Source organism: Gobius niger (genome assembly GCF_951799975.1).
Source record: "Gobius niger genome assembly, chromosome: 5".
NCBI classification, from domain to species: domain Eukaryota; kingdom Metazoa; phylum Chordata; class Actinopteri; order Gobiiformes; family Gobiidae; genus Gobius; species Gobius niger.
This window is the reverse complement of record NC_136856.1, coordinates 15,289,535-15,317,507: the sequence shown is the minus strand read 5'-3', so window position 1 is coordinate 15,317,507 and position 27,973 is coordinate 15,289,535. Positions and strand designations below refer to the sequence as shown.

At 42.3% G+C, this 27,973-nt stretch overlaps 1 protein-coding gene across 1 annotated transcript; it reads right to left on the bottom strand.

Annotated features, from left to right (window-relative positions):
• Positions 1 to 330: 330 nt before the first annotated feature.
• On the bottom strand, positions 331 to 27,467 carry pdgfrb (platelet-derived growth factor receptor, beta polypeptide). The gene is made up of 23 exons (XM_079556465.1): positions 27,441 to 27,467; positions 17,166 to 17,240; positions 16,273 to 16,590; positions 15,932 to 16,189; positions 15,700 to 15,830; positions 15,282 to 15,447; positions 13,942 to 14,122; positions 13,441 to 13,556; positions 13,211 to 13,334; positions 11,904 to 12,115; positions 11,617 to 11,711; positions 11,409 to 11,541; positions 10,885 to 10,989; positions 10,460 to 10,570; positions 9,570 to 9,726; positions 9,244 to 9,410; positions 8,360 to 8,472; positions 7,840 to 7,962; positions 7,599 to 7,710; positions 5,391 to 5,490; positions 4,682 to 4,787; positions 3,759 to 4,042; positions 331 to 1,408 (listed from the first exon to the last, which is right to left on the bottom strand). Exons 2-23 carry the CDS (start codon positions 17,212 to 17,214, stop codon positions 1,264 to 1,266), a joined length of 3,306 nt encoding a protein of 1,101 aa, XP_079412591.1. The 5' UTR covers positions 17,215 to 17,240; positions 27,441 to 27,467; the 3' UTR covers positions 331 to 1,263.
• Between the last annotated feature and the right edge of the window lie 506 nt (positions 27,468 to 27,973).

Genomic DNA, 27,973 nt, shown 5'->3' with positions numbered 1-27,973 from the left:
GATGGATGGATGGATGGATGGATGGATGGATGGATGGATGGATGGATGGATAAATGGATGGATGGATGGATGGATGGATAAATGGATGGATGGATGGATGGATGGATAAATGGATGGATGGATGGATGGATGGATGGATGGATGGATGGATGGATGGATGGATGGATGGATAAATGGATGGATGGATGGATGGATGGATGGATGGATGGATGGATGGATGGATGGATGGATGGATAAATGGATGGATGGATGGATAAATGGATGGATGGATGGATGGATGGATGGATGGATGGATGGATGGAAGTTAAAATCAATGAAGTATAGAATAAGTATTGCTCATACTGTAACATTTATTGTCAAAATTACACATACATATAAAAATACATTTGTAAACTTTCGGAAGAGCTTTGGTACCAGAGCGTATTTTACAGTGATCGTGAGTTAGAAACTATTTACAAGTATGGTAAGTATGGTTCATGTGCTTGAGCACATACACTTCTGGGAAAAACACATCAAAAATAATTGCCCTTTGCAGACCCAAACAACATTAGCTGCAAGACTAAGTACACTATTTGCTTTAGATTATACAAAGGCACTCACAACGTTTCAAAGGCAGTGATTTGCTGATCACCTGAGGCACCCGTCGTCACAGAAGACAGGTGTTCATTCAGTCATATTGTTTTCATAATTTCTAGGAAAAACAAGGGTGGTGTAGGAATATCTCTATATTTCAAAATAAAGTGCAAGATATGTATAAAGTCTGTCCTACTTCAGAATTATGCATGTTATTCTACAATATTGAGTAACATGTTATAGCTTCAACTGTGTGACGCACAAAAATAATGGGATTCATACATCAGTGCAAGTGCAGTCTATCTGTAACATGAAAATATCAAACTTTAAGCACTGTAAGTACTGTAAGTATAGACAGTAGTATACAAAAATATATATAATACAAATGCTACATCTCCAATGGTCCACAAAGCAATGTTCCAAGACACTTTAATGTTCCGGTGTACATAATTGAACAATGAAGGTCTTTTGACGTCCTTGACTGAAACTAAAAGTGTCTTTATAAACTGCATTAGAGATATAACAGACATAAAATCTGTAGTACGGTGAAATAAAATGGGAAAAGAGTTCCTGGAAAAACAAAGATTGATTTCTCAGCTGCTACATTCTACTTGAGTCACGTTTCAAAGCATTGTATTGACAAATCTGTGGAAAAAGGCTCAATTTTACAGGTTGTCCCACGCAGGGAGGCTAGAGGAAGCTGTCTTCTACCTCAGGCGTCCCGGAGCAGCCCAGCAACGCGTCCCGTTCGCTGCTCTCCTCCGGCCTGTCCTCTTCAGGGAGGGTGTCAGCCGTGTCCATCGAGTCAGTCTCCACCTCCTCCAGAGCAATGGAGCTACAGGCAGGACAGAAAAACAACTTCAAAACTCTAATATGAGTCACGCTAAAAACAGAACCAGTATTTATAAATGTCCCAGACTTTAGGAGACAATACATCTTCCTCTTTTAACAAGATACCACAAACCCACAGAATATAAAATTGTAAACATGCTTAAGGCGGACACATTGTGGCTATAAACCACCTTTTGGGCACCTTGTTACTAATATTTGATGCTTTATTATTTAAGTGAATGTGTTTTTGGAAAAGACAGACACAGATGAGTAAAGACTGCTCTTTTAGGGACCTCTTGTGTTGCTTAGAGTGCCCTCTGCCAGCAGCAACAGGGAATTACATATAATCATGCAATTCACCACTCAAAGCTAACGACATGCAAACAAATCAATGGTAGTTTGAACACAGAACGGCAGTCGGGTAAAAAATTACTAGCTTTGAAAAGTGATACTTCCTGGTTCTGTCTATTTACAGAGGGGGTATGATGCTTTTCACATTTGCATTTGGTAAAAATGTCAAAGACATCTTTATCACTATCTTAGACTTTGTTGATTAGCAAACACAGTATTGATCTAAAACTGATGAAACTCTATACAGTATCCAGTAGTTTTGCTTCCTATTCCTCCGAGTGAGCTAAAATCAATGACCACAGGTTACACTGATCCGTGACTACGACGCAGGGTGCCGCCATTGCCCACTATTGCTGTAATACCTCCACCTAGCAGCTGCACAACAAGCTAGGTTTGCATTAGAAAGCATTGCACTTTAAACACGTTTTAAACAACTGTGAAGCCTGGTGCCTAATTTTGTTTAACTTTCTACAGCTAGATATTTCTCCTGTGATAACGCAGGATTAGGCACAATTAAGGAAACCAGGCGGGTTATCGTAAGGTACAGTTTAGAAATCTCATATATTAATGAGGGCCGGACTTTGCTTGACAGGCCGTTAGCATTAGAGCTAACGGCGCGGGCACAATTACGACCAAACTACACGCATGCTCGGTCTGACCAGGGCAGGAGGAGTCTGTAACTCCAGCATAGACGCCCTTTTGAATGTAGTCATTAACGTAAACGGGGAGGATTGAGCATTTTTTACAGTCTATGGCTAAAAAAAGCCCCACCCTCCTTCGGTGTGCAGCTGCTTCAATAAAGCGAGAAGAAATAACACACAATGATACTGCTTGGCTCATGTGGCTGTAGTGAAGCGATGGCGAGTGTTTTCACTTCATGATGAGAGGATTAGCTGAGCACACATTCAAGCAAAAGCATTTCACAGATACATAGGACCTAAGGATGAGCTTGTTGAAAAAAACAAGGGTTTTTTTGTGAGCTGTTGTCACGATGCTAAGAATAGCCAGTGGACCAAAGATTACTTGAACGTGCAAGTGGCTCAAAACAAAACTTCATTTCACTTTGTGACGATAGAACAACATTATAACATAGTAGAAAAGCTCTAAAAGTTGAATATGCATAATTGACCCCTCACTCCCCAAAGATGAATATCACACTAAATGTGTGAATGAAGTAAAACACTCTTCCAGGTATGTTTGTAATGGGAAGAACAATATAAAAGTATCTAAAGTCCTGTACATTTTGGAACAGTTGATAGGAGCTGGTCTGCAGAGTAGAGCAGCGGCAGCAGCTCTGACAAGTACTTTTGTTCCACCGAGTATAGGCACTACACAATTAATAACATTTAATTTGGGGAATTTTTATTAGGGGAACAGGGAGCCAGTGCAAGAAGGAGAGAATGGGAGTTATATGCTCTCATTTTCTTGTGCCGGTTGGCAAATGGGCCTCAGCATTTTGAACTCTCTGCAGACACTGGAGAGAGTTCTGATCCAGCCCTTTGTAAAGGGAGTTAAACTAATCCAACCTTGAAGTGATAGAAGCATGGCTCACTTTCTCCACTTCAGGATTTTGAACACAGGGGCTGGAGAAGGAGACTCGAGGCCCAATAACACTGTCTGTATTTAAGATCTAAAAATCAAAGCTAATTTTGATCGTGGTATTCAGATGTAACCAATTGTTCCATCATGAAAGCACTTCCTCCCTCTGTGATCTTTACCAGGACTGATAAATCTGTCATTCACAGGCTTTGTTTTCAGATATGCAACAATATGATGGCCAAAAATTAAATACTTAAATAAAGATCCTTGAAAAGCTTACTTAAATAAGAAGAAACATGCATCTAGAATGTCTGTGCCTTCGCATAATAAAGCTTTTGTGAGAGTGAAACATCTGCTGAGTGGGAGTGTGGTCATTAACATTAACAAAACACAGCCTTATCCTTTTTGCAACCGCAGCACTCGGCTCATGTCTGGTGTGCAGTAACTTTTGGGAGGCTGCGTACCTTTCAGGGCTCTCTGACAGGACATCTGTAAAGACCTCATCCGGTTTGGGGTCTGGGATGGGGATGATGTACTCGTTGTAAGAGGGTAGAACGTCCTGTGGGTCTGTGTGCTGGTGCCAAAAGGCTGTGGGGGTTTGGTGTTGGCCCAGAGGAGAGGAGCGGTTCAGAGGCGATGGTGACACGAACACTGGGCTAGAGGGGAATGGGGAGGACACTCTGGGTTTGGCCCGGACCACAGCGGGGTGCTCGCTCTTCATGAAGTTCTCGTTCACCTGGTTGTATTTCTGTTGACAGGAGGAAGAGACTGAAATGTCAGAGGGATTTGTATCACATTTATTACTGATGTGCATATCAGTTAATGTGATTAACTCCTATAGCTTTGTTTCCAAACATGACCGATATCAACAAAATGATCCTTGACACTAACAAACCCTCTCCACTAACTATAAACTATAACTATAAACATCAAAATATATACCATGTTATCATTGATAAAAAAAAAAATGTTATTTAACTAATTATCATCAAACTGTATCTGGAATTGGTTTCTTAATAATCCTGGGACCACTGACAGTCATGTGACGGTTTTCCCCTCGAGCGCTCAGGGCCTGATTTTACCGATTAGTGACACCTTGTCTCTCGCTGTTTGCACACTGCTACATTTATCTCAAATGTAATAATACATCAGGTACAATGGGCTGCTCAGCAGTGTATATTTAGTGTAAGTATCCAGCCCACCACTAGGGGGCAGAGAGGCAGCCTGCAGTCTTGAATCGTGAGAACGTCTGAGTGAATGTGGTAATGAGTGAAATTAAATTACTTAAGAACAAAGTAAGGTACGAAAGTTCACAATCTGTGGCATTTTGTTGGAGATTAAATAAAACAAATGTGTTGGGTGCACGTCTGGCTGTCTTTACAATGACCTTTTTGTAGCTGTCACTGAGCATGTTCCCAACACTGTGGACCAGACTGGAGAACTCAGGACGCTTCTCGTACTTCTCATCCCAGCACTTCTTCATGATCTCATATCTACAACACAAGGAAAATGTTGGTACATTAATTAAGGATGTGTAATTCCTCACACAGTACTTATGCATGATATTATGCCTAAACAGTGGCAAAGATAAATCTAATGTACAGTGTCTCTGAAATTAGTTACTTTATTAGCACTTTGAACCACACAGGCCACACTCACTGTTGTTGGTTCTGCTCCTTCCATAAACCATTTCTAACACTGCTTTACTTATTAGAGCAGAACACTTTATAAAAAATGTGTTCATGTAATTTTTCCAACAGGTATTCTAGATTTTCAACTCTTTTGTTTATCAAAGCGGATATTTAGTCACTAGTATGGATTGTTTACTTGTAGCATGGATATGGATATTATAGCTTGGAGTATCATGTACGTGAGCAACATAAAACCAGCAAAGAAGATACTTTGGCTTGAAATGTTTGCTTGTTGTGTTTGATGTAGTCATAACTCGATCATTTGGTGACTGAGAGATAATGCAATTATGAGACGTGATACAGTACATTTGATTTGTTTTGCCAAGACACTAATGAAATTAACCCAACAAGCTCATGTAGAAATGTAGAAAGCCTTTGGGGAGCTAAATCTTCCCCAGGACCTACACTTCATCTGATGCATGGGCAGGCTTGTTCATCCTGTAGCCCCTCTTTAGAGCATTGTAGAAGAGTTCATTCATGGGCAGGTCTGGATAAGGCGTTCCACCTGTGATAAAGAGACATGTTTGTCAGCATTAGGAACAGAATATCATTTGTGCTGATATTTATTCTGACTCAAAAAGAGGACACAAATGATCTAAAAGTCCAGTGACTGAAGCACAGAGGAGCTATGGTAGTTGTGCACAGAGGGAGAATTGTGAGTTTATTTTGGGGCGTTCAGGGGACACTGCTAAAGCACAAAACTGTCCTCTTTGTTTTTATGGTTGTCTCAGAAAATCGTGGGAAGAAGGTTTTTTAAAACAAAATGAGAGCTCACAATGTACTTAGCAAGGAAATGCTGATTTAAAAGCTTGACTGTGCCTAACAACGTTGTATCCTGATGAGTCTTGTATGGCCTGTGCTCGAATGATGTATTGTCAGTATTTAAACATTCGGTGGCCAATGTTTTTGCAATTACCTGAAGTCAGCACAAAGATATTAAAATTAGATTTGACTGTGGAAGTTATTAATTGTAGCCTTAGAGCATGAGCCATTGAGGTGATCTGCCTTCCCACCACAATTTAATGCTGAAAAGGGGGGGGGGGGGGTTTGTTATTCTGGGATAGTTGTCTATAATTGTAAACATTTTAGATTTTGGAGACCCCCACAAACCCCTTCATAATTTGTCATAATTTGGCCAAGTTGAGTCAAAGGGTGTAGCCTCTCATTCAAAAGAGTAATCTGGACTCCAATGTGCTTTCTAATTTTGGACCAATGTCAAAGCTGTCGTTTGTGTCCACAGTTTTAGAGAAGGTTTCTTAACCATCTGCAGGCCAAACTTGATTCTAACAAAATTGGTGAAAAGATTAGATCAGGTTTTAAATTGAAATTTTGCACAGAGACTGCCCTTTTGAAAGTATTTAACAATTTGCTTTTAATTGCTGACTCAGGAAAATCTGCAGTCCAGTTGCTTTTAGATTTATCTACAGCCTTTGACACGGTGGATCACGGCATCTTTTTGTCCTGCCTGGAGACATATGCAGGCATAAAGGGTAGTGCTCTTAAACAGACGTTTTTCAGTCAATCTTGGACAATATTCCTCCTCTATGTCTCCTCTGAATTGCGGTGTTTGCCCCAGGGCCATTTTAGAGCCTGTTCTTTTTTCTTCTTCCACTGGGGTCTGTGATTAAATAACACAATGTTGCCTTTCACTGCTTTGCAGATGATGTCTAGGCGTATATACCTGTAACTGTGATACCATGTCCACAATCAAGACATTAGACTAACTTTCTGAACTTAAATAACGATAGAGTTAAGATAGTTGCTTTTGGACAAACTAACCCCCTGCATGGACAGCTTGATTGGTTCTTTGTCCTCTTACTGCCATCACTTTAGGGAGTGATTGTTTATCCGATGTTCAAATTCCACAAACAGATCAGCGCTGTTACGAAATCAAGCTTTTATCATTTAAGACTTTTGGGCAAAATAAAGCCATACTTTGGTCATGTTGATTATGTTTTCTCCCTTCAGAGACTACAGAGTGTTCAAAGCGCTGCAGCCCGGCTCTTTACTAAAACTAAACGCCGTGAGCACATCGCCCTGGTTCTGTCCTTTCGCGTGCAATTCAAGATCCTGTTGACTGCTTTTAAACGTCTGCACCATTTAGGCCCATTCTGTTGATTGATCAGTTGCAGCCTTACTCCCCGCCGAGGGCTCTGAGGTCAGCTGACCAGCTCCTGTTGGCTCTGCTAAAAAACAAGCCTTTTCTGTGGCAGCGCCCAGACTGCGGAGCAGCCTCCCACTGTCTGTCAGGTCCTCTCAGTCTTTAACACAATTTAAGTTGAGACTGACAATCCGAGTTGCGGGAAGTCTTAGTTTACCTATTGTTTGAATTTGAAATGTATGTGTTTTACCACATGCTGCTGTATTTTTGCACTTCTGGAAAATGTGCGATATAAATAAACTTTCATTTAATTTAAAAAATATATATAATAATTAAAACTCAAAACCAAAGAGGATGTCACACTTACGAAAGCTCTAAACTAAAACTATAAATTGTACCATATTATACAGAGGTTGTGGTCTACACTCGTGAAACCCATATCCTACCAAAAGGTTTGAGGGCATGGCGTTTACAAAAGAATTTTAAAGCACTGTAACGTGAGTGTGACTAACCCAGTGTGAAAATTTCCCATAAAAGGATGCCATATGACCAGACGTCGCTTAAGGTGGTGTACAAATTATGGAAGATACTTTCTGGTGCCATCCACTTCAGGGGTAGGAAAGTCTAAACAGAGAAAAAACACAAGCGTCATTAGCCGACTTTGGGATAAACAAAGGGCTATAAAAAAAACAATAAAATCCTTGAAGCCATTGCTAATGTGTAAACAAAACGTTTGTAACCTCCACCACTTACGCTGCCTTTGGAGATGTAGTTGGTGTCATGCATAATGTCCCTGGCCAGTCCAAAGTCGCAAATCTTTATGAGTTTCCCTTCACTGATTAGTACGTTTCGAGCAGCAAGATCGCGATGAACACACTACAGGAGCATAAACAGAAAATCAAAACAAGCAAATACACTTAAATCATTTAAGGTCCAAAATCGTTCAGGCATCATTGTAGGATTTTTTTTAAATGAGAGGGCACAATGCTGCTTAGTGAAAGGAACATTTGGAAAGAAATAACAAATAGGGGGCAATGCAGGGGAGAAAGGCACTGACTGGATGTGCACTGACAAAGTTCTTTATTTACATCTTCTATTTTAAGGGGTTAATCAATCTAAAATATTTAAAATGTTGCATGCTGGGTGGACTTTGATATTTAGTACTTTAAAAGGCCTGAATAAAACATAATACAGAACCCTTTAAAGCTAAAACAAAGAGCCCGAAGACATGGCTATTTCAACTTCACTGGAGACCATTTGATAATATTTGTACATTTTTGGAAGCAAGGAACTCCATGCCCATGGCCACTTGGTAACTGAATCCCAGGAGGTCGTTGTAGGTGAGAGCAGGAGAGTCACTGATGACCAGGTCCGGTCGACTGCCACCTAAAAATGATCACAAGACAGAGGAAGGTGAGTGCCTAATGTGTGAATGAAGTTATTGTACGTTACTGGGAAAAACTGAACGGTCTGTTTTATGGCGATCCTCAAATAATATCCATATTGCAGTGCGCACATCCTCTTGTGAGTTTGATCAAACAGACCACTGTATTCATTGTTCATACAGCTAAAACACTCGCAAAGATGAAATGAAACAAAAAACAATCAAAATTCCCCAGCAATGGACACAAATGGACATTGTGAGATTGTGCATTCACCTCCTAACTAGAATTTGTACTTCTTTTGAACGATAGTAGGCAGTCGAGGTCCTGCAAGTGTAAAGAAGTGTTCATGCTATCACCCAATCAGCCTAAATCATGTACTCCTGACCAAACCCAGCAGATCTGGAGATAGGACCTTGGGCGCTGCACTGCGGTCACCCACTGCAGGTGCTCCAGTGGCATTGAAAGATGGTTCAAATGTAAAAGACCCTTTTTCCATCCTGGAGGTCCTGTGTAAAATGCTATTAGTGTTTTGCGCAGGGTCATGAAGTTGAAAATGTATATTGGAAGGGATAAGAAGATATATACACAAAGAATTAAAAAATATATATAAAAGTAATTGTCATGTTCAGAGTTTACTGTCTCAGCAGACATGACAAGAAAGTATGTGTATGTTTAAGACTCTTTTTGTCATTTTGGAACATTTCTACTAATTTCTTTATCAATATAGCCTCCATTTAGCCTTAAGCATTAATTTATCTAGCACATGTCAAACCTTGCTCTTGGTAGATGTCCTGTTGGTATGTGGCCTCATATGGGGAAGCCTGGATGTCTGCGTATTTAATGCTGTCCATCTGCTCCTGCATCGGGACGTACAGGGACAACTCGTCTTTGGTCATGTCCATGTATCCGCCATCGCTCTCGCTTCCGAAAGACACATAGCTGAGGGACATAAAGTGTGAAATTAATTGCCGCTGGATGACCTAAATGCTGATTCCTCTATGCTCCCTGAACCTCATCACACTTTATTGAGAGGAAACACATCTGCGAATGAAATCCCCTTTGTCATATAAAAAAAAAAATGCTTTATGTGGCACTTACCCTTTCCGCTGGCTGAGTGGGGTGCTTCCTCTCGAGATGAAAGAGTCGTTGTCCTGGTTTTTCTCAGCGTAGTATTGAAGGAAGGTGTGCTTATTCCTGTGTAGATAGTCCACCAGGTCTCCATAGCGACAGTACTCAGTCACCAGGTACAGAGGGCCTGAAACGTTCACAAAGTTAAACAGTGCAAATCATACAAAATTCAATGCTCTTCTGGAATGAAAGATACAATAAAACTACTGAACACATATTTTTTTTAATGAATTTTATCTTAGTTTTTATCAGTATTGAAAGCCGATAACTAAGAGTACCACAAGGCTGAGCAATTACAGTACTCATGTTATTGCTCATTTCACTGAGTAGGCGGGTTCTCTTTAGCAACGGTCTTTATAATGTCGTTTTCAGTACTAGATTATAATTTGTGTTGACAACCTTTTTACGGCAACCACTCAATTATCACAAAGTTTTTTTTGGCTATAAACTTGGTGGCCCAAAAAATAAACAGCACTTTTGAGGGAGTTCTGATATACATATATATAGAGAGAATGAATTATACTTGTATTTCGATATAATAATATATATTCGAAAACCATTCTTTAATTTATTTGAGAATGAAATGATCTATATTATAGTCTGTTAAATGTGACTAATTACATTTTCGGATGTATTTTAAGACAGAAATTGCCCTTATACAATTTCATGCCAACTTTGCCACGGGTGACATTTTTTGGAACTCACAATCGTTACAGGCTTTACACTGTTTATACAGCTTCACAACGTAAATGATGAATCCAATCAAACAGACTGAATAGTTTCAAAGAGATGTCACACAACTTATTAAATGTTGCTCTTTATCCTGTTCATTACCAAAGCACTGACAGTATCTCACTGACCGTGTTTAGTGCAGGCTCCGAGCAGGTTCACTATGTTGAGGTGCGGTCCCAGGTGGCTCATGATCTTCAGTTCAGACATCAGGGCCTGAGTTTCCGACCTCCGGGCAGTGGCTGTAGATAGAGACATAGAGAGGGAGGCGTGGGGAGAGGGGAGAATGAGAATCAGATCGAGGCCAAGACTCAGGGTGAGCTCCTGCCAAACGGCTCAATGCCCCTCTGGCACGCACTTGAAATTAGTCTGGCAGAAAAACTAAAACTCGGCTTGATGAGGCTTCACAGTGACGTCGGTGCCATTATCATACACACACAGGAATATAGCAAAGGTGTCAAAGTGCTGTGAAGGCTTTTCAAAGGGCTAATGGCGTCTATTCATATTTGAACAATTAGACAGAACGCATTTAATCATGAGCCTTTGTGTGACTTACATTTCAGCATTTTGACCGCTACTTTTGTGCTGGATTGGGAATGTGTGAGACCGTACGCAGTTGCCTCGACCACCCTGCCAAAAGCTCCAGAACCGAGAGTCCGACCTGCAAAACCAATGAATGGAGATATGAATGAACCACACAGAACTGCTCTTTACAATGATCAATGCAATAAAACACAGACCACACGCATTTAACACTATGAAAAGACGACATTGTCTGGCGGTAGAAATCCCAGTTAATCTTGTTTATGGACAGCAAACACAAAGTAATAGTTTGTATTTACTGAAAAGGTTACAGCCACAGTGCGGGACATTCAAGGCTTAAAGTGTTGCTACGTCACAAGAGGAACACGAGAGTCAGAAATCTATATCAGCAAAGACATCACTACTTTTGCAGAGGTATTTAAAAACAAAAAACATTTAAAAGAAAACCCCAGGTATTGTAATGTACTTGCTCATGTTTGGATGGAATAAATGCTTGTATCATTAGGTTAAATGTTCATAATCGATCTAAGGACTCACCCAGCACCAGGTTGTCCCGGGGCATTTCCCAAGTCAGATCATAGGGCAAATGGATGGGGTCCACATAGATGTACTCATGACCGTCCTGACTCACAGACTCTATGACCTTCCACCTGATCTCATAACGAGGTTTCTGGAGACAAAATGTCATTGTCAAATATAAAGAAACGCTGTAACTTTATTACAAAAAGGACCCAGTAAGTCTTACCTTTCTCCACACAGCAATGAGGATGATGAAGGACATGATAATGATGACCACTAAGGCTAGAACAGCAGCCAACACTGCCACCTGGGAGAACAATGCTGTAATGCAACACGAAGCAGAAAGAAAGACTTGAGTGTTGCCCATAACAAAATAAAAAAGAGAACGCATAGAGAGGATTATTAAAATGTAAATACTATCAAAATGAAGTTGCTCTAAAAATCATATCAGAAAAAGTCAAGGATTCAGTTAAAAAGGGACAAAATAGGTGCATAATTTAGTAACAAACTTACTGCTGGACACGAGTTTGACATCTCTCTTGTCGGCGTGTCCCGCTCGGTTGCTGGTCTCGCAGCGCACCGTCACATGCTGCGGCCTGTGGAAGGTCACCTGGCTCCACACCTGCTTCACTTTTCGGGCCTCACTGAAGCTCGTGTTGGTCTGGACACTCAGCACCTCCGGCTCTGGGATCAGCGGCTGCCACACTGAGCTCTGGTTACTGCACCTGTGGAGAGCATCGGTGTAATCACGAAAGGTGCAAAGGCAAAGCAGACGCAAATTATAATCCCGTCACTGCTACATGCATTTGTACGGTAAAACCCTATGTGACTTCATGTAATATCTACGCATGGACTTTGTCTCCTAATGTCAGATATGAGGAAAGGTTAGGAATGTAGAAAAAGGTAGAGATGGGCGAGTGAAGCCATGTAACACTTCAAGGCTTTCCTGGCAATTAAAAGTCTTGTACGTTTCAACACTGCCCACTGACTTAATTTTATGATTAAGACTTCTCATCTGAAGCAGAGAAGAGATGTTTGAAACAGACGTGTGGCAGTTTTATCATTTACAGCCTGAGATTGATGTTTGGATGATCAAATCAATCATAGGCAGATAAATAAGAGTAATTTTCTTGGTGACGTGGGTCTGTGTCTGGGCTCCAGTGGGAGGGGCCGACTCAGTCACCTGCGGCTCTGCTGCTCCGATGCAGGACATCAATGGCTGATCTTTTATTTCATTCAGTCAGAGCTAATTTAGCCACTATTTTCTGTAGATGGCGCTCCTTACGTTTCCCTCGCCTGGTTAGCCATCCATGCCTGCTTTTGTATCTGTTCAAAAGCAGGACTTTGTAAAGAATAGGAAAAGCGTTTATTCTGGCAGGCCCACAGCGGCGCAGACACTTTCACCATATGAATGAAGTTAAATGGGAAATGAGGGAAATGCAGCACATTTATTTATCACTATAATTTACATTGCTATATGAACCAGAAAACATCCGTGGTTTAGCGCCTCGCCACTCACGGCAGCAGTAAAACACTGAGCCCATGACGCACTGTGAGACACTGACACGCAGCTCGCAGAATGAAGCACTTTTCGAGACAATTGACGCTTCACGTACGTGACCAGCTGCTACCAAAACAGTCTCCGACGCAGTGTTTCAAAGCAATCTGCTTCAGGAGGAGTGACAAAAGCTCCAGAGAGCCAGGTTTTTTGCCCATCACTATGCAAAAGTCTTAGTAGGTCTTTCTACAAGTGCTGCATTCTAATGTTAAGTGTATAGCGCCCTCCAGTGTCCATACAAGGATAATGAAACATTACTAACTTGAGCATACTGTTGCAGCTGTACCACTGGATGGATGGAGTTGGGACGCCCTCAGCCACGCAGGTCACCAGGTGCCTCTTCCCCGGGAGCGGGTGGTCGCTTAGGTCTTTAATCTGAGCGGGAACTGCACCAAGACAACCAGAGCACACAAGGGATCAAAATACACTCAAAATAAAAGTAGGGTCGATAGTAAAAGGTAACTCAACATAACTCAAACATTCACAGCTCACCTTGTACCTCCAAGTCAAACGTTATTTCCTTTGTGTCGTCTCCATTTGTAACAAGAGCAGTGTAGAGGCCTTTCTGCTCTGTCCTCACTCTGACCAAGGTGAGAATACTGACATATCTATGACGAAAAAATCAAATAGACATTGTTAGAATGGACATCAAGGGACTACTCATTGTGAGGGACATCTATTTATAATGTTGTAGTTGTTATAAATATATTTAGGTTATTTTTATGTGCGTTAAGATTTACTGCCATGTGTCTGAGTAACTAAAGCTATTTCAAGTATTTGTCTTTGCCTTTATAAACATTTAGACATTGCTGAGGCTTTGAAGTGAAGAAAGAGTGCTGTTCTCTGGAGAGTGTAGAGTTTCTGCTAAAACAGGCGTCTCCTGCTGTTGACTGACATACTCTGACACCTCTGGACCCTTCTCAAAGTTTGTCTTAATATGCTACGATATGTAGATTTTATCAGCGATCTGAACAGTCCGTTTGAAACTCTCACCTGATCTCCTGCTCCTGTCGGGTGATGATTGTTTTGTCTCCTCTTACAGCCGCGCCGTCTTTGCTCCAGTAAACCCGAGGAGGCGGGTAGGCCTCGATTTCCACGCGGAGCTCCACATTTTCTTGTAACTTTGCAGAAATATTCAGCTGTTGAGCCGGTCTCAGACTCACAAAACCACGATCTGGAGGGAAAACATACAATAAATTGAAATTAATCAGGACATAAGTCTTTTCAACCACTTGCGATAGACAAAGACATTAAAAAGATGCTTTTGTTTCAGCTTTTTTACAGTTGAAAATGTGTAATTCAATGTGATTTTGTGACATATCATAGCTTTTTGTGACATATAGCATCACCTAATATTACGATAACAGTAATCTGGTGATATAAGGTGCAGTCCTTGGTTAATCATATTCTAGTTGTACTTTTTTCAACTAATGAGCTATAGTAACTGTCTTCATTCATAGAGTTGTTCACAGTACATGTTTTTTTTCCTGCAAAGGGTCACTGATGCACCACAGCTCAACATCTGGACACAGACATTATCTACATTTTCCACTGAGCTCCAGTAAAGCTCCACTAAAGCGTCCCTTACACAGAGCGGTTCGAGATATTTAAGGCTTTTGTAAACATAGCACACCTCACTGGAGATGGAGTAACCAACCAGTAGCCCCTAAATGCAGACAGACAGTGCATAAACCTTCTGTGTTGTGCTGCCTGACGGCTGGATCCGTTGGTCAAAGTCACACCATGTATGTTTTCATTGAGTACTTATGCTCGAAACTAAATAAATCTTTCATTGTATAATATTTTTCGAGATCAACGTTGTGTCAAACGTTTATGCCACGCTCTGCACAGAAATAAATAGCCCTCGATTTCATTTCCTGTCAAAAAGTCAACTCAGATAATGAGGGTTTACGTCAAATTGAGCCCTTCACTGCCAGAGTAACACAATATTAATCTAAGCCGGTGGTTCTCACACCCAAGTACAGTACAGCTACAGTTTGTTAACAGCAACTTAAGTCATGGTTTTGTCTTATTTTACAACCTTTACAACAAGCTGAGACCTGATTGAGCTCAACTTCTGACCACTTAAAGTCCAGATAGATAGATAGATAGATAGATAGAGAGATAGAGAGATAGATAGATAGATGAAGAGATAGAGAGATAGAGAGATAGAGAGATAGAGAGATAGAGAGATTCTCCAACATGATCTTGTGTCTTTTATATAGCCATGCTGATAGTGCACTTTGAGCTTTCTGCACCTTCATTTACCAGTTTTTCTACTGCACTGAACTGAGCTAAAAAGCAGGACGAGTTTGTTTGAGTTGGTGTCTGACCCAGGACGGTGATGTTGATGCTGGCAGAGGCCGTTTGCTCCTGGACTCCTTCGCGGACGTTGCACTTGTAGTTTCCGCTGTGAACCACTGAGGCCTGAGTGAAGATGAGACAGGAGCGCATGTTCATGGAGGACAGCACGTCGGTGAGAGGCTCCACTTCAATCAACTGCAAAAACACCACACAATGATGTTAGTTATGATTAATATATGTACTTAATTTTTAAAATAAGGGTATTTTTATTGTGTTATTCAGTGTAGCTTTAAGTTTGTACATATTACACATGAACAAGTTAACAGCAGATCAAATTTAAGGAGTGTCTCCACATCTTGATGCGATTTGGGTTTGGCCGTGAAGCCCCGGAGTGATCATGAAGGGAAAAGCGAAACAAAAGCTCTTGTTCTGTGCCCTCCCACTCACCTCGCTGTTGGGAATATCCCAGGAAAAGTACACCAGCTCCACGCCGTGCACCGTACAGTTGACCATCAGCGGTTCACCCTCCTTCAGGACCGTTTTGGACGCGTTGATGTAGGCATCGATTGCTTCGGGGACTGCGCGGGACAGCGGATAGAAATTGTTGGATTGTTAGAGAATTGCAGGCATCAAAAGGACAGTGCAGGTCTGAAAATGACTCCACTGTTGCTCTACTCACCCACTATACTGAAGACATAGAAGGGCTGAGACTCCTTCATCTCCCCGTTCAGCTCTCCGCGACACACATACGTCCGGTCCTCCAACTGCCCCCTGTATCCCTCGCTTGGGACATACACGCCGCTCATACGCACATCAGTGTCCTTCTCAAACAGGGACACACTGATGTTTGGGTTGGTGACCAGGCAGGGGATGGTGCTCTCCTCACTCGTCTTCGTCACCATGCCATGGGAGGTCTCGATGAACCAAACGACGGGGTCTACGAGGAAATATAGACACACGTGACTACTGAAACCCCCCGAGCCACCGGCATCCCATCCATTACACAGAGTAATACCTCACCTGGGACAAATACAACGACTTCTTGGCTTTCTCCAGTCAGTCGATCCATGCAGAGGTAAACCCCGCTGTGCTTCCAGCTCACGTCAAACAGGCTCAAAACGCTGTTCACGCCGCTGTTTTGAACTATCTTGAAGCTCCTTTCGCCATGTTCGGCTTGGTCCACTTGGAAATAAGGCACGTCATCTCTCTTGAACTCCCACGCAGTCTCCGCTGAACCCGAGCACGTCAGCGTCAGAGAGGAGCCTCGGTCCAGGATGAACTCTCTGTCCGCTGGGGTGATCTCCAGACAGGGCAGCCCGGGACAGAGATACAGAAGAGCTGTGGTTTACAAAACAAGAAAGAGGGTCACATTTAAGGGCGCAGCGACACCGGGGAGGGGTCACAGGTTAAGTCAACAAGACAAAGCAGATCAGGTCATGGTAGTGAATGATGAGGGACATGGGCTGTGTGGAGCGGTAATGATGCAGAGTCATTGACGGATGTATTAGACTTGACAGAGGGCAGACGGACTCCTACACTGCCTCTCACTTCAAAGCACTGGGCTATCTCACAAGACAACTAGCTCCAGGTGCTGGTAACACTTAAAACTACTACACAATATGAAACTGATGAAGAAAATAACGTATCAATTTGGAGTTTAAAACTGGATATTCCCTTCAGTAAATGTATTTAATCAACAACTTTATTAGCATCGCCACACAAAAAATATTTACTTATAGTGTGCTTTGATTCACACGATGATTTGAAGTTTCTCGCCTCGTCCTGATACCACCCCTCTCCATGTATCTAAGTGAAGAGGCTTGCGACCCTCTGAGGCAGCATTAGGACATAAAGTGGTTGACGACTCGTAAGTGCTTTATCTTATCACCGCAGTGTTTCCAATTAGCTCTTACCGAGGACAATGGGTGTTGCTTGTAGAGTGGACACTGTCACACTCCTCATGGTGGATGTCCACAAGGCACTTCGTTCTGTAAAAAACTTTGAAAAAAACAAAAAAAACACTACATTACAATTAGATTTAGTCAATACACATTCATCATCATCAGCAGTGTTGTTTTTTGATGACAAAGTAGAAAATCTTCCAAGAGTGATCAGTATGACATCATGATGAATACGTTCCAATTTTCACAAGCGCCAAGGTTAAGTAAGAGCAAAAAATTAAGTTTACACAATCTGGTTTCAATCACAGATGATAAATAAAACTGAAAGCGCTTGGGCAACACACAGTGCACTGGCCCAGTACTATAAAGATGAGTGCCCAGCCCTGGACTCAAACCAAGGAGCTGGATGTAAATAATTTAGTCTTTATTTAATGGACAATGTACAGAGAGGATAAGCTCAAAGAAACAGAGATGTCCAGCAACAGAGTAAAGTTAAACAGAGATAACTATAAAGTGCATCGTTTCCATCTGTTGAACCAAGAGTACAATAGAAAACATAATGCCAACATAACTGCAAATTCAACAATCACAACAGAAACATGTTTATTATTGTTGATATCGGAAAAGAGTTTAAGTCTTCATAAATAACACAATCCAGGGTTCACAGAAAATAGTCAGGAAATGCACAACCCATTTTTGCATCAGTCCATTTTCTAAAACTAATGTGGCATATGGACTTAGCGAGTCTATTGTTATTACAGTTTATTGCAGTGGAGATGAAAGCTACAGGCTGACCACATCTTTCATATAAATCGATGAATTAATAGCAGCTATTCTGTCGAACAAACAAGGCCATATAAGCAAAAGATCAACAACATAGCCTTTGCACGGGGTGAAGGAAATGTGTCAAACAATGTGTACCAAAAGAAAACTGCTGGCAAGTGGCCCAAGCTCATACTGGAGCTATTTGACACCTCACTGCACAGAGACAGAGTGACAATGTCTGCCTCCCTTTGGCTCCTTTTATTGGCCCGGGCTCTGTCCACTCACAACTGATTACTGTCCGGCATGGTTTACTGGCAACAATGACACACACACACACACACACCCACTGACACATCCAAGCTGTGCAGTTCCAATGGATGAACTAATTTTGGTGAAAACGTAAGAACTGGTTAAGCCCTAGTTTTGACCTGGTACGGGCCTGGTTTAGATCTGCCAAAGAGAGGGTCTGCGGTCAAAGTTCACAACGACACTAATAACCATCTAAATTTAAGCAATGTTACACACAGAGAAAAGTAAATGCAAAACGAAAGGGGAAGAGGGGAGTTGTTTTGCTTGGGCCGGGGGTGAGGGCCTGCAGCACCCAGATGTCTGGAAACAGTTAGGGATGGATCGCAGGCCCGTTCCCGGGGTGGGAAAGAGAGAGAGAGAGAGAGGCGGAAGGGCTGGTCCTGAGAAGAGCGAGGGTGGAGGAGGAAGTCGAGGAGGAGTCAGTGGAAAACGGTCCAAATGAATCTTGAGAAATAGTAACCCCCTAAAGTTTATACGATCATGCAAACCAAATGTACAGACTCTATTTTGAGAACTAGGGCCAAGTGTGAGTACTGGGTGATGCAGTCAGGCTTTGGGGCATGTTTTTTTTTTTCATATTGAATTCTCATGTGGTAATTTACCTTTCTCAAGAGGTGTAAAGGGGGTGCATATACTGTATGTTCCCCTGTGCCCATGTTCCCTAATGAATGGGGGGAGTAGCATTCACACTACTGGTACCCCCCTATGTTTTTGCCTCCTCTGACAGCATTGACAACAACCTGTCAATCCCAACCCTGATTCTTGTTTTGGTTTTTTAAGGTACATCTTTAGCTCCATTGAAAAACATAGGCACCAATCTGACGCCCAAATAGTTGCTCAGTATCCAGGCAGTGTTTTCCCCAAATGCTTTAACAGCACATTATTCTTCTATTTTTATTGTACATTTTACATATTTCATTTGGCTTTTCCCATGGCTGTTAGTGATCCAATTGGCTATGACTGGAGTTAAAAGGTTACCCAAACCAGATACAGATTTAAGTTGTCTGGCTATATTTTCTGCCTTCAGCACTTCCGGTCCCAAAATGAAATCTCGAGTTGCTCCAAAAACATGTTTCCACCCCCTCCTTCTGTTTCTAATAACATGCATCAATGGGAAGGAATTCAATGACAGCGGAAAAGACAGAGAAATATTAGTTTAGCAGTAAAATCATGACTAGCACAAATTTAAATGCATTTATGCGACAGGACAGGAAATAAAACACACCGCACTGCATTAAACATCACACAGCCCCTTTTTCTTTTTTTGTGACCATTCCGATGTGTGCAGTTCACATTCCCACAGTGCTGCGCTCTAACTTTCCCAGGACGGGCAATACACTTGGGACGGTCCCTGTGACGATGGAGAGAGCAGAGGGGTCACCTTGTCCCGGAGGACCAAGGACCAACAACACGGGACAGGCAGCGATAGGAAGACGTTCATCAGCACTTCAGTTATCAGAAGGGGGGAAAGCAGCCGCCGGCCGCATGTGTCACTTACAAGAACCAACTAATATCATTGTGACAGGCGACTAATGCTGTTTATACGAATGTGGAAAAGAACATGATGTGTGACAAGAGTTCAGCCAGAGCATGGCTCAAAGCCATCATCGTGCACTTGATTGAAAGGATAAAATAATATTTTGACTGCTGCAAAAAAAAGAAATCAAGCCGCCAGTAACACAACACTGGAGTGGTTATCACTCTACTCACTCTACTCACTCTCTGGTGCTACTATTGAAGCCACAGCTGCCCAGGGACAGACTGATGGAAGCTATGCAGCCCCTATGACCACTGCCAATCACCCGTTCACACATGACATTCACACTGGCAAGGTGGGTGAAGTGTCTTGCTCTAGGACAGGGGTTCCCAAACTTTTTCGGCTGGGACCCTAAAACTTTACACGTAAACAACTCGCGACCCTCATTGTATAAAGTTATTACGTCTTATGCTATGCATGCATTTTAAAATTAAGTTGAATTTGAATGGATTTCACAAATTATATCCAGCTTTATGTTAGAGAATTAACAATAGTGTTCCAGAGGATAGATGAAGAATAGGCAGCAGGCTGGATGTCTTATACAGGAGAAGTTTATTTACCATCGGTACGGGACCCAGAGACATGAACTTGAGACATTGCGCTGGTCCTCCCATTCAAGTCTGTCTTTGCTTCCACAGAAAAGGAATAAATATCCTCTCAGAGCGTCATACTGATACGCAAGCAAACATTCAGTGGCTGAGAGTGGGCGCCTGAGCACCACAGTCAAGGCTACAACATAGTAGATATACATAGAGATAGTACGACTGTACAGCCTGACCCAGTATGATAAATAGTGATTTGATGTGATCCTCTAACACTTTACACTTAAAAATATACTAAAAACAGTAACATTTTTCTTTTTATTTCATCTTGAAATCCTCTGGGGACCCCCACTCAAGGCCTTCCAACCCCAAAAGGGGTCCCGACCCCCACTTTGGGAACCACTGCTCTAGGACACAACAGACTGATATTTATACTTTTTTAAATTATTTTTTTAATCAGGAAACTCCCACTGACATTTGACAATCTGTTTTTCATATGTTGCACATATTTTTTGAGAAACCAGTGCACCCAAAGGAAACCCAGGCAGACATGGGGAGAACCAGGGACCTTTTTCCTGTGAGGCAAGAGTGCTAACTGCTGCACTACCATGTCGTCCCAAACACGATTTGAACTGTTGACCTTCCAGTTAAAACTATCAGCACCTCTTAGGGGTTGTTTGAAATGTACAGTCAGATCTGCAGGATTAACAGTAAAAAACAAACTTGTCAAAAGGGTAAGTGCATTGTTAAAGTGAGTTATGGACTTGAGAAAAACACTGTTGTCTTTTGAGAAGCTGAAACATGATCCAAATGTTGACTGTTACGAGCCTGAGGTCTGTTTGTGTTAGCGATGGCACAGTAATCATCATAAACCGACGTCCCGCCACGAGTTTTTCCCACAGATGCTGGGAATCTGGCGACTGATTGACCCCTCTGAGTTTTTACAAACAGGCCTGCTTCACTCACTGTGTCACCCGCTCTAATGAGGAAGACCATGCACATACGCAACGGGAGGCACTCAACCCACGCAGCGCCTTAGGAAACATTACCAGCATAAACGTAGTCCCAGTGCGGCCTATAATAACACTACGGGGATTATGTACAGTTTATATACTTTGATTCAAACATCTGGGAGTAATGAGCAAGCTACATTTGCAGCCAAGTGTTTTTGTGAGTGCGTCCCAGAAGAATAAAATCAATAACAAAAGTGAGAGACTGGTCCTGTGGCGCAGCTGTAGAGGTCCCGTTTCCTGTTGAGAACATTTCGGGGCTCGTGTGGGAGTAAGCCAGTGATGCATCAATGACACAGCAGACCACCACCACCACCACCGCCAGGCTCCCAACAGGACAACAAGACACGGCACGGCATGAGCAAGGGAATGCAAACGGACTTAAATAGCAAAAAGGGGCGGAAATCGCAACAACAAAAACAGAAGATGAACCATACATAAGAGAATGATTAAGCAAATGGGGAAAAAAGAAAAATAAAGAATGCGCCACAAAAATGCCACACAATATAAAACTGTGAAATGAATAGCCAAGCCATGCAATAAAACATTTTCTGGTGAAGATGCCATGTCATAGAGCACACAAAGGCTTTCACATGTGATTATGTTTAGTGAAGTGAAGAAGAAGCTGCAATTACCAAAACAATAACTCACTATCGTCATCTCATTCCAATTTAAACTAAAACCTTGATCAATTTGATGAAAATTACTGCAACATCCAGTAACAACAAGAACAAATCTACATCGTCTCATCATCATCTGAGTATTTTCTTAACTAAGACGGATGTCCATTCTCCCCACAGCAGGGCTTTTGGCAGGCTTTGTGGGAAAAAATGACCCAGAGTGTCCTGCTTTAAACAAACGTCCTTTTTTATCACTTGACTTGGACACTTTCACCCCCTCCTGAGGGAATCCTTCTGTTCCCAGAACGCCAGACCCCAATCCCTCTGCATACACTGTCCTCCGCCGAAGCTGTAATAATGACTTATAAACTGCACACTGCACACATGTCACCAACATACGGCCTGAAGATGTGGGCCCGAGGAGTAAGCAGGAAATGCCTAACTGCGCGTTGCGTTTAACGGACTTCGTGATAACAGACATATGGTCTTCAGGCCTATCTTTCAATGTGACTATTAGCTTTATTTATTACCTGTCATTGAGATATTGAAACCAAAATAGTTCTATGTCCACATGTTTTAGCTAATGTTGGGTAAGCTGTTTGGCAGAGGGCTACAACTTGAAAAGGCTTCTCTGCTGAGGTTGACAGAAACAGTGTTTGCAGACATGCTTAGAGAAGAGAGTCCAGTATCACATTTGGAAACAAGAGACCGGATCTAAATGAGAGAAAAAAAAACAATTCTCAGCAGTAACATTAGGAGCTGGACGCTGCACTGAGGCCAAACTATCATTTTCATCTACATGTTCGAAACGCTCTAAATCACCATCCTTGTTTAGTGCAGTCACTGTGAGTGGTCCTACTGTAGCCGCCAGAGAGACACTTTAATGACGCGGTGGCTGCACATGTTTGGGGAACTGTGATTTTGGTTAGCGCTCTTTCAAACACAGCAGTAAATGAGGTTTCTGTGCGATGATGGTGGTGAAGTGCAGGGAGCATGGGGGGCGACTCAGATGTGGCTTGTGTTTGATATGAGCTTAATTATCTGATGTTATCCTCTCGGAGCCGAAATGAGCTGGAAAACATTGCGATATGGAAAAACTATAACAGCTCTTGTGACAGACAAATAAATCTTTTTTTGTACATCTTTGGACTCTTTCCATTTAGATTGCAACTTTATAAGAAACGGGCTCAGCCTTTATGTTGTAAAGAAACAGTGTATAATGTCCATGGGTGGCAAATTAGGACTGTTGCCATGAGTCCATGGATAAGTGCTGTTCTTGCCTGTCATGTGTACTAAATGATAAAAAGTTATCTTGACCTTTTAAAAGAAATTTAAAAAGCAATGTATTTTCAAGGGGAAAAACTATTAGTCATAGACTTTCTGTAAATCTTCCAAAAAGTTTGCAAATTCTGACATAATTCAATCATAAATCACCAATGTATACAGTACAAATTCAGTAACTTAAACATCACATCCTGCCAGTAGTTCTTCTTCTCTGCTCTCTTGCGTGTGCCCCCTCCCTCTGCGAACGAACCCTCCTTCTTCCTGTGAACTCCCAAAGACTTGAAGCCCCAACACCGCTCTCTGGGGAACAGACGCCTACACCCCGAACACCCCCAAAAACAGAACCAGCTGAACGCAATTAGGATACAGCTCCGACTTCGCAGTATTTCTTCCTGTCAAAATAGAGAAAAAACACCGGAGCTATAGTTACAAAGTGCAGTGCCGTAATGTGAAAGAATGATGTTAATGAGGAGTGCTTTGATAAATACAAAAGATGTAATTGACTCTGCACTAAACAATGAATATCTGTGTTGATTCAGATTAGTGTTTAGATACAGGAGTGCATTAAGGAGTCTGTGACAGTATGAAATATGGACTGTATGTTGTAGTTATGTGCGTTTTTGTTGAGTGCAGACCATTAACCTTTGAACTAACTTATCTTTGAGTCCAGGTGTAGGCATATATTTCCTCCATTGCAAGACAGTATCCATGTCACGCACTTTAAGTTTATTCTTGCAATTCTCTCTTTCTTATATCTATCTCTTCCCTGTTCTCTTTTTTAAAGATCTGTCTCATTGCTACATAGTGAGCAACAACAAGACACAAAGATAATCTGTGAAATTGTTAATCTGTTTGTATGACCTTAGAAATGTATAATTTATGAGCGTTTTATGGTGGACTAAAGTCTTGTAACAGCAACAGGCTGTTTTGCCTTGTTCTCTATCTGCTCTGTATGTTGATTTTGGACCCTTGACAGTATAAAGAAAGAGCTTTGATGGGCCCCAAAATATATTGCTAATTTTTAAAGCTGGCAAAGCAAATAAAGCACATTTTGAAATAGAACATGTCGTTTTGAACAGCCTGCTTTGAATAAAAAAAAATCCTCTTTTCAGCACTTGTTCTTTCTTGCTGTAGATATCAGTATTCAGTGCAAACTCAAATGCAAACCACATTTCATTAAAAAATTGTGGTTTTCTTGCAAGCGCAATCCCAAGTTACTCATAAAAGAAACATGTCTCTGAGGAGTTGTGTTGCAGGAGTGGCCGGGCTCTTGGACGGAGGAAGCGGTGCAGCTGCCTGTCATTCGGGGCGAGTGAATGAGTGGGAGGAGGAGCGAGGCCAGATGGACCAAAAGGACGTGTATCTTTAAGCCACTTAGGGATCTTTGTTTTATCACAGCTTCAGGACCGGCGGCAGTGACCTGAGCAAAGCAATGGTGATTGAGTGAAAAGTACTTCAGAAATGTTTTTATATCAAGATTTTATAATAATGGGCCAAGCATAAGATATTACTACAGGTTATTGTTCATATACAAGAACATTTCAAGAGATTGTACTCAAATACAGTATTCGAAGATCAATGCAGAGATAAGAAATCACCAATTTGATTAAAAATAAAAGGCGTATTAAGATTACATGAAGTCTTTTATCAGGTGAGCCCTGGTCTGTGAGTGCCCCTATTGAACATGTTTTTGGAGTAGGGGATACCAGAGCACTTAGAAGAAACTTCCACAGACACGGAGAGGGCAACGTCCACACAGAAAAGCCCTACCCTCAAACTGGAGGTCTGTTTGCTGAGGCAAGAGTCCTAATCACTGCTACAAGTAAGGAAGAAACACCAAACTAATTATAATCAGGCTAATTCTCAGTGGTATGATAAAAATATAACCGTCAGGTGCAGGTTTCAGTTAGTTTGAAGTCAGTGGTTCCCAAACTGGGTCAGGGACCGGAGGTGAGAGAATGTGACCATTTACCATTTAAAAAAGTGGGGTAAATAGACTAGTATCGTCCTAAACAGCAGTCTAACAGTGGGTTAGTGGCTCGTGGGGCAGGGCCCAAATGAAGGTTATGTTCCACTTCTGCCCTGCACTACTGCACAGTGTAACTGTTTTTGATCGTAAATGAGTTCACTCTTCATCAAACAGCCTTGGGATGCATGCTGTAGGCCCCGAGTGGATTGTTGCTTAGGGCCCCTGAAGGCTGCCATCAAGTGGGATTGTTTCAAAATAACAATTACCCCTTCAGTTTATAAAGTAATATTCAGTACGTTTCTCGTTTTGACTGAACTTTCTGTGTGCCTAGTCTTTTTGAACAACCTGTGCAAACCTTTTTATCTGAGTATTGTACACGCAACCACTCAAACATACACCAAATAATAAATGATGCCTGAGCAGAGAAAAGACCACCAGAGAATAAGTCCCCCTTGTTCTTCAAACAAAAAGGGATCGTTTCCAATCACAACCACGAGTACAAACATCTGAAGTAATATTGAATCCATGTCCTTCTGCTGAACAGCTGTGTGAGCGTCATAAATCAGTGTAAGATCAATGGGCCCCAAAGCCATACTCTCAAACTGCTACATATCAGCGAGAGTTGGTTAAAACAGGCTCCTGGTCATGTTTTGCGCACGGTAGTAACGTAAAGCACATTTCCTCTGCGCGGTTGGCATGTCAAGTCCAGGAGCGAGGAAACAGCTGATGATGATGACCAAGGATTAGGTCTGAAACAAGGGGCGTGGAGCCGACTGGGGCACTCTCTGTATCGGGCCGGAGAGGAGTGCATACCAGCGGCCTGACGCACACCGAGAAAATCCCCTCTGCTCAAAGGCAAATTAAACTTTACTTAGTTTCATAAGCCACGAGCTGAACAGGTCCGTCCTATTGTTTTATAGGATGCTGTGAAATATTGAAAAGATGCAAAGGTGATGGGGCAACTATGATCTGAATGCAATAACTTCTAATGCTGTTGATGGTTAAGGTATGACATGCATGCAATTTTCCAACTGCCCATTTGTAACAACAGCACAGAGCAATTCTGAGACCGAGGTATCCAAAGCCAAACATGACACGCATTGCAAGCCCTAAAAAGGAAAGGCCCATTGTTTGTCCTGTCCTGTCACATATGGACCGCATCATTTGAGACATCCATCACTGAGTTCACTGAGATATTGAAACTTCCGACCAGCAGAGGCATGAACGGTTAGCCATGCGCACCGCAGTCGCCGTAAATGCAAGGAAGTTCGGTCGCGTTCAGGTGCAAAACATATGGAGTATTAGAGGGGAGAGACACGCATGCCACATGTGCCCCAGCTCTGAGCGGACTCACATCCCAGCAATGTATAACTCCAGTCTTTCCTGTTTCTAAATCCTGCTCAGGGAGGAATAAGACAAGTTGTTGCTGAGGTCCTTTCAGCAAAAGACAAGTCAAGCTGGTCTATGCATAGGGTGGTTAGTCAAAAGCGTTCCAAACTTTGAAGCTGTTTAATCGTAGTGAGTTCACGCAGATAAAAAGAGGATGCAGTTGACAGTGATGGAGACCAGCTCTGATAACATTGAGAAAATATGCTTTACAATGCACTTCTGTTCAAGGCATTCACAGGGGGATAAAAAAACGAATGGTTTAGCAGTAAGGACCGCCAGTTCACTTTGGGTGAAAGAAGAGAGCTGTCCAAACACCCCCCTTTAGCATCGGGGCACAAAGTGGAGAGCATACAAACAGCTTGTTCTTTATAAAGCCCTCTGTGTGTGTGCGAAACCCGGGGATACCATGTCAAACGCATTGACTTGGAGAGAAGACAAACACAGTTAAAGTTGCAGCATGTAAAGAGTGAAAAGGTGTATGTGGAGAGAGACGCAGCAGCTCTGAGGTGGCGTTTGAACAGGTTGTCTGCGCCCACACTCGTCGGCTCACATACAGAAAGGAGGGCGGCAAATACCAAGATGCACAACAACAAAAACAAACTAGACATTCCTAATGATGATATTGAGGACATCTAAGAAAAAGAGAAAGACTGAGGCATCATTCTATTCAGGATAGGAACACAAATCACTTGAAAAAGTTGCTTCATACCAACCTCGTCACTGGTTACATTTTAGCAACAATCATCAAGAGACAACAAAGGCAGGTGTCTAAGCCTAAACTCGAAAAATCACTTCCCTTTCATCCAAACGTCTGACAAGATGTGAAACAGTTCTGACAAGTGAAAACATTTGAATGATTTACCTTCACCAGGAGCCCAGATGTTCAATGTTCTCGATCTCGCAGGTTTGTCCACCAGTGAGTCCCCCCGTGTGAAACAGGAGACCACAGTCCCGGGCCGATCCTCTCTACGGGGAGCGCTCCTTCAGATGTACGGACCCTCTGATGTCCTGGCTCTCAGGGGGCAGGGGGGGTTAATCTCGACTGTCCCGGGGAGCTTCGCTGGAGGAGGCACCGCTGTTTGTTTAGTCAAATCAGAGCACAATGGGTGTCTCATGCCCTCTCTCACACTCTTAAAAGGAGCGCTGTACGGTTTACAGTTCCCAGTGGAAGCGGAGGCAGGCGAATCTGCTCTCCTGCACTGACAGAGAGGAGAGTGTGAGTGGTCCGGCCCAACAGCGGGTTAGCGGGTTTGGGATAGTGGGAGGGCTTAGAGAGAGAGGGGGCATAAACAGAAGAGGGAACAAATAAAACATTCAAAATAGTATCTTCAAATTTCAATTTTAAGCACGTCCAGCCGCCTTCACACATGAGAGAATAGAGGCAAGTTGCTTAAC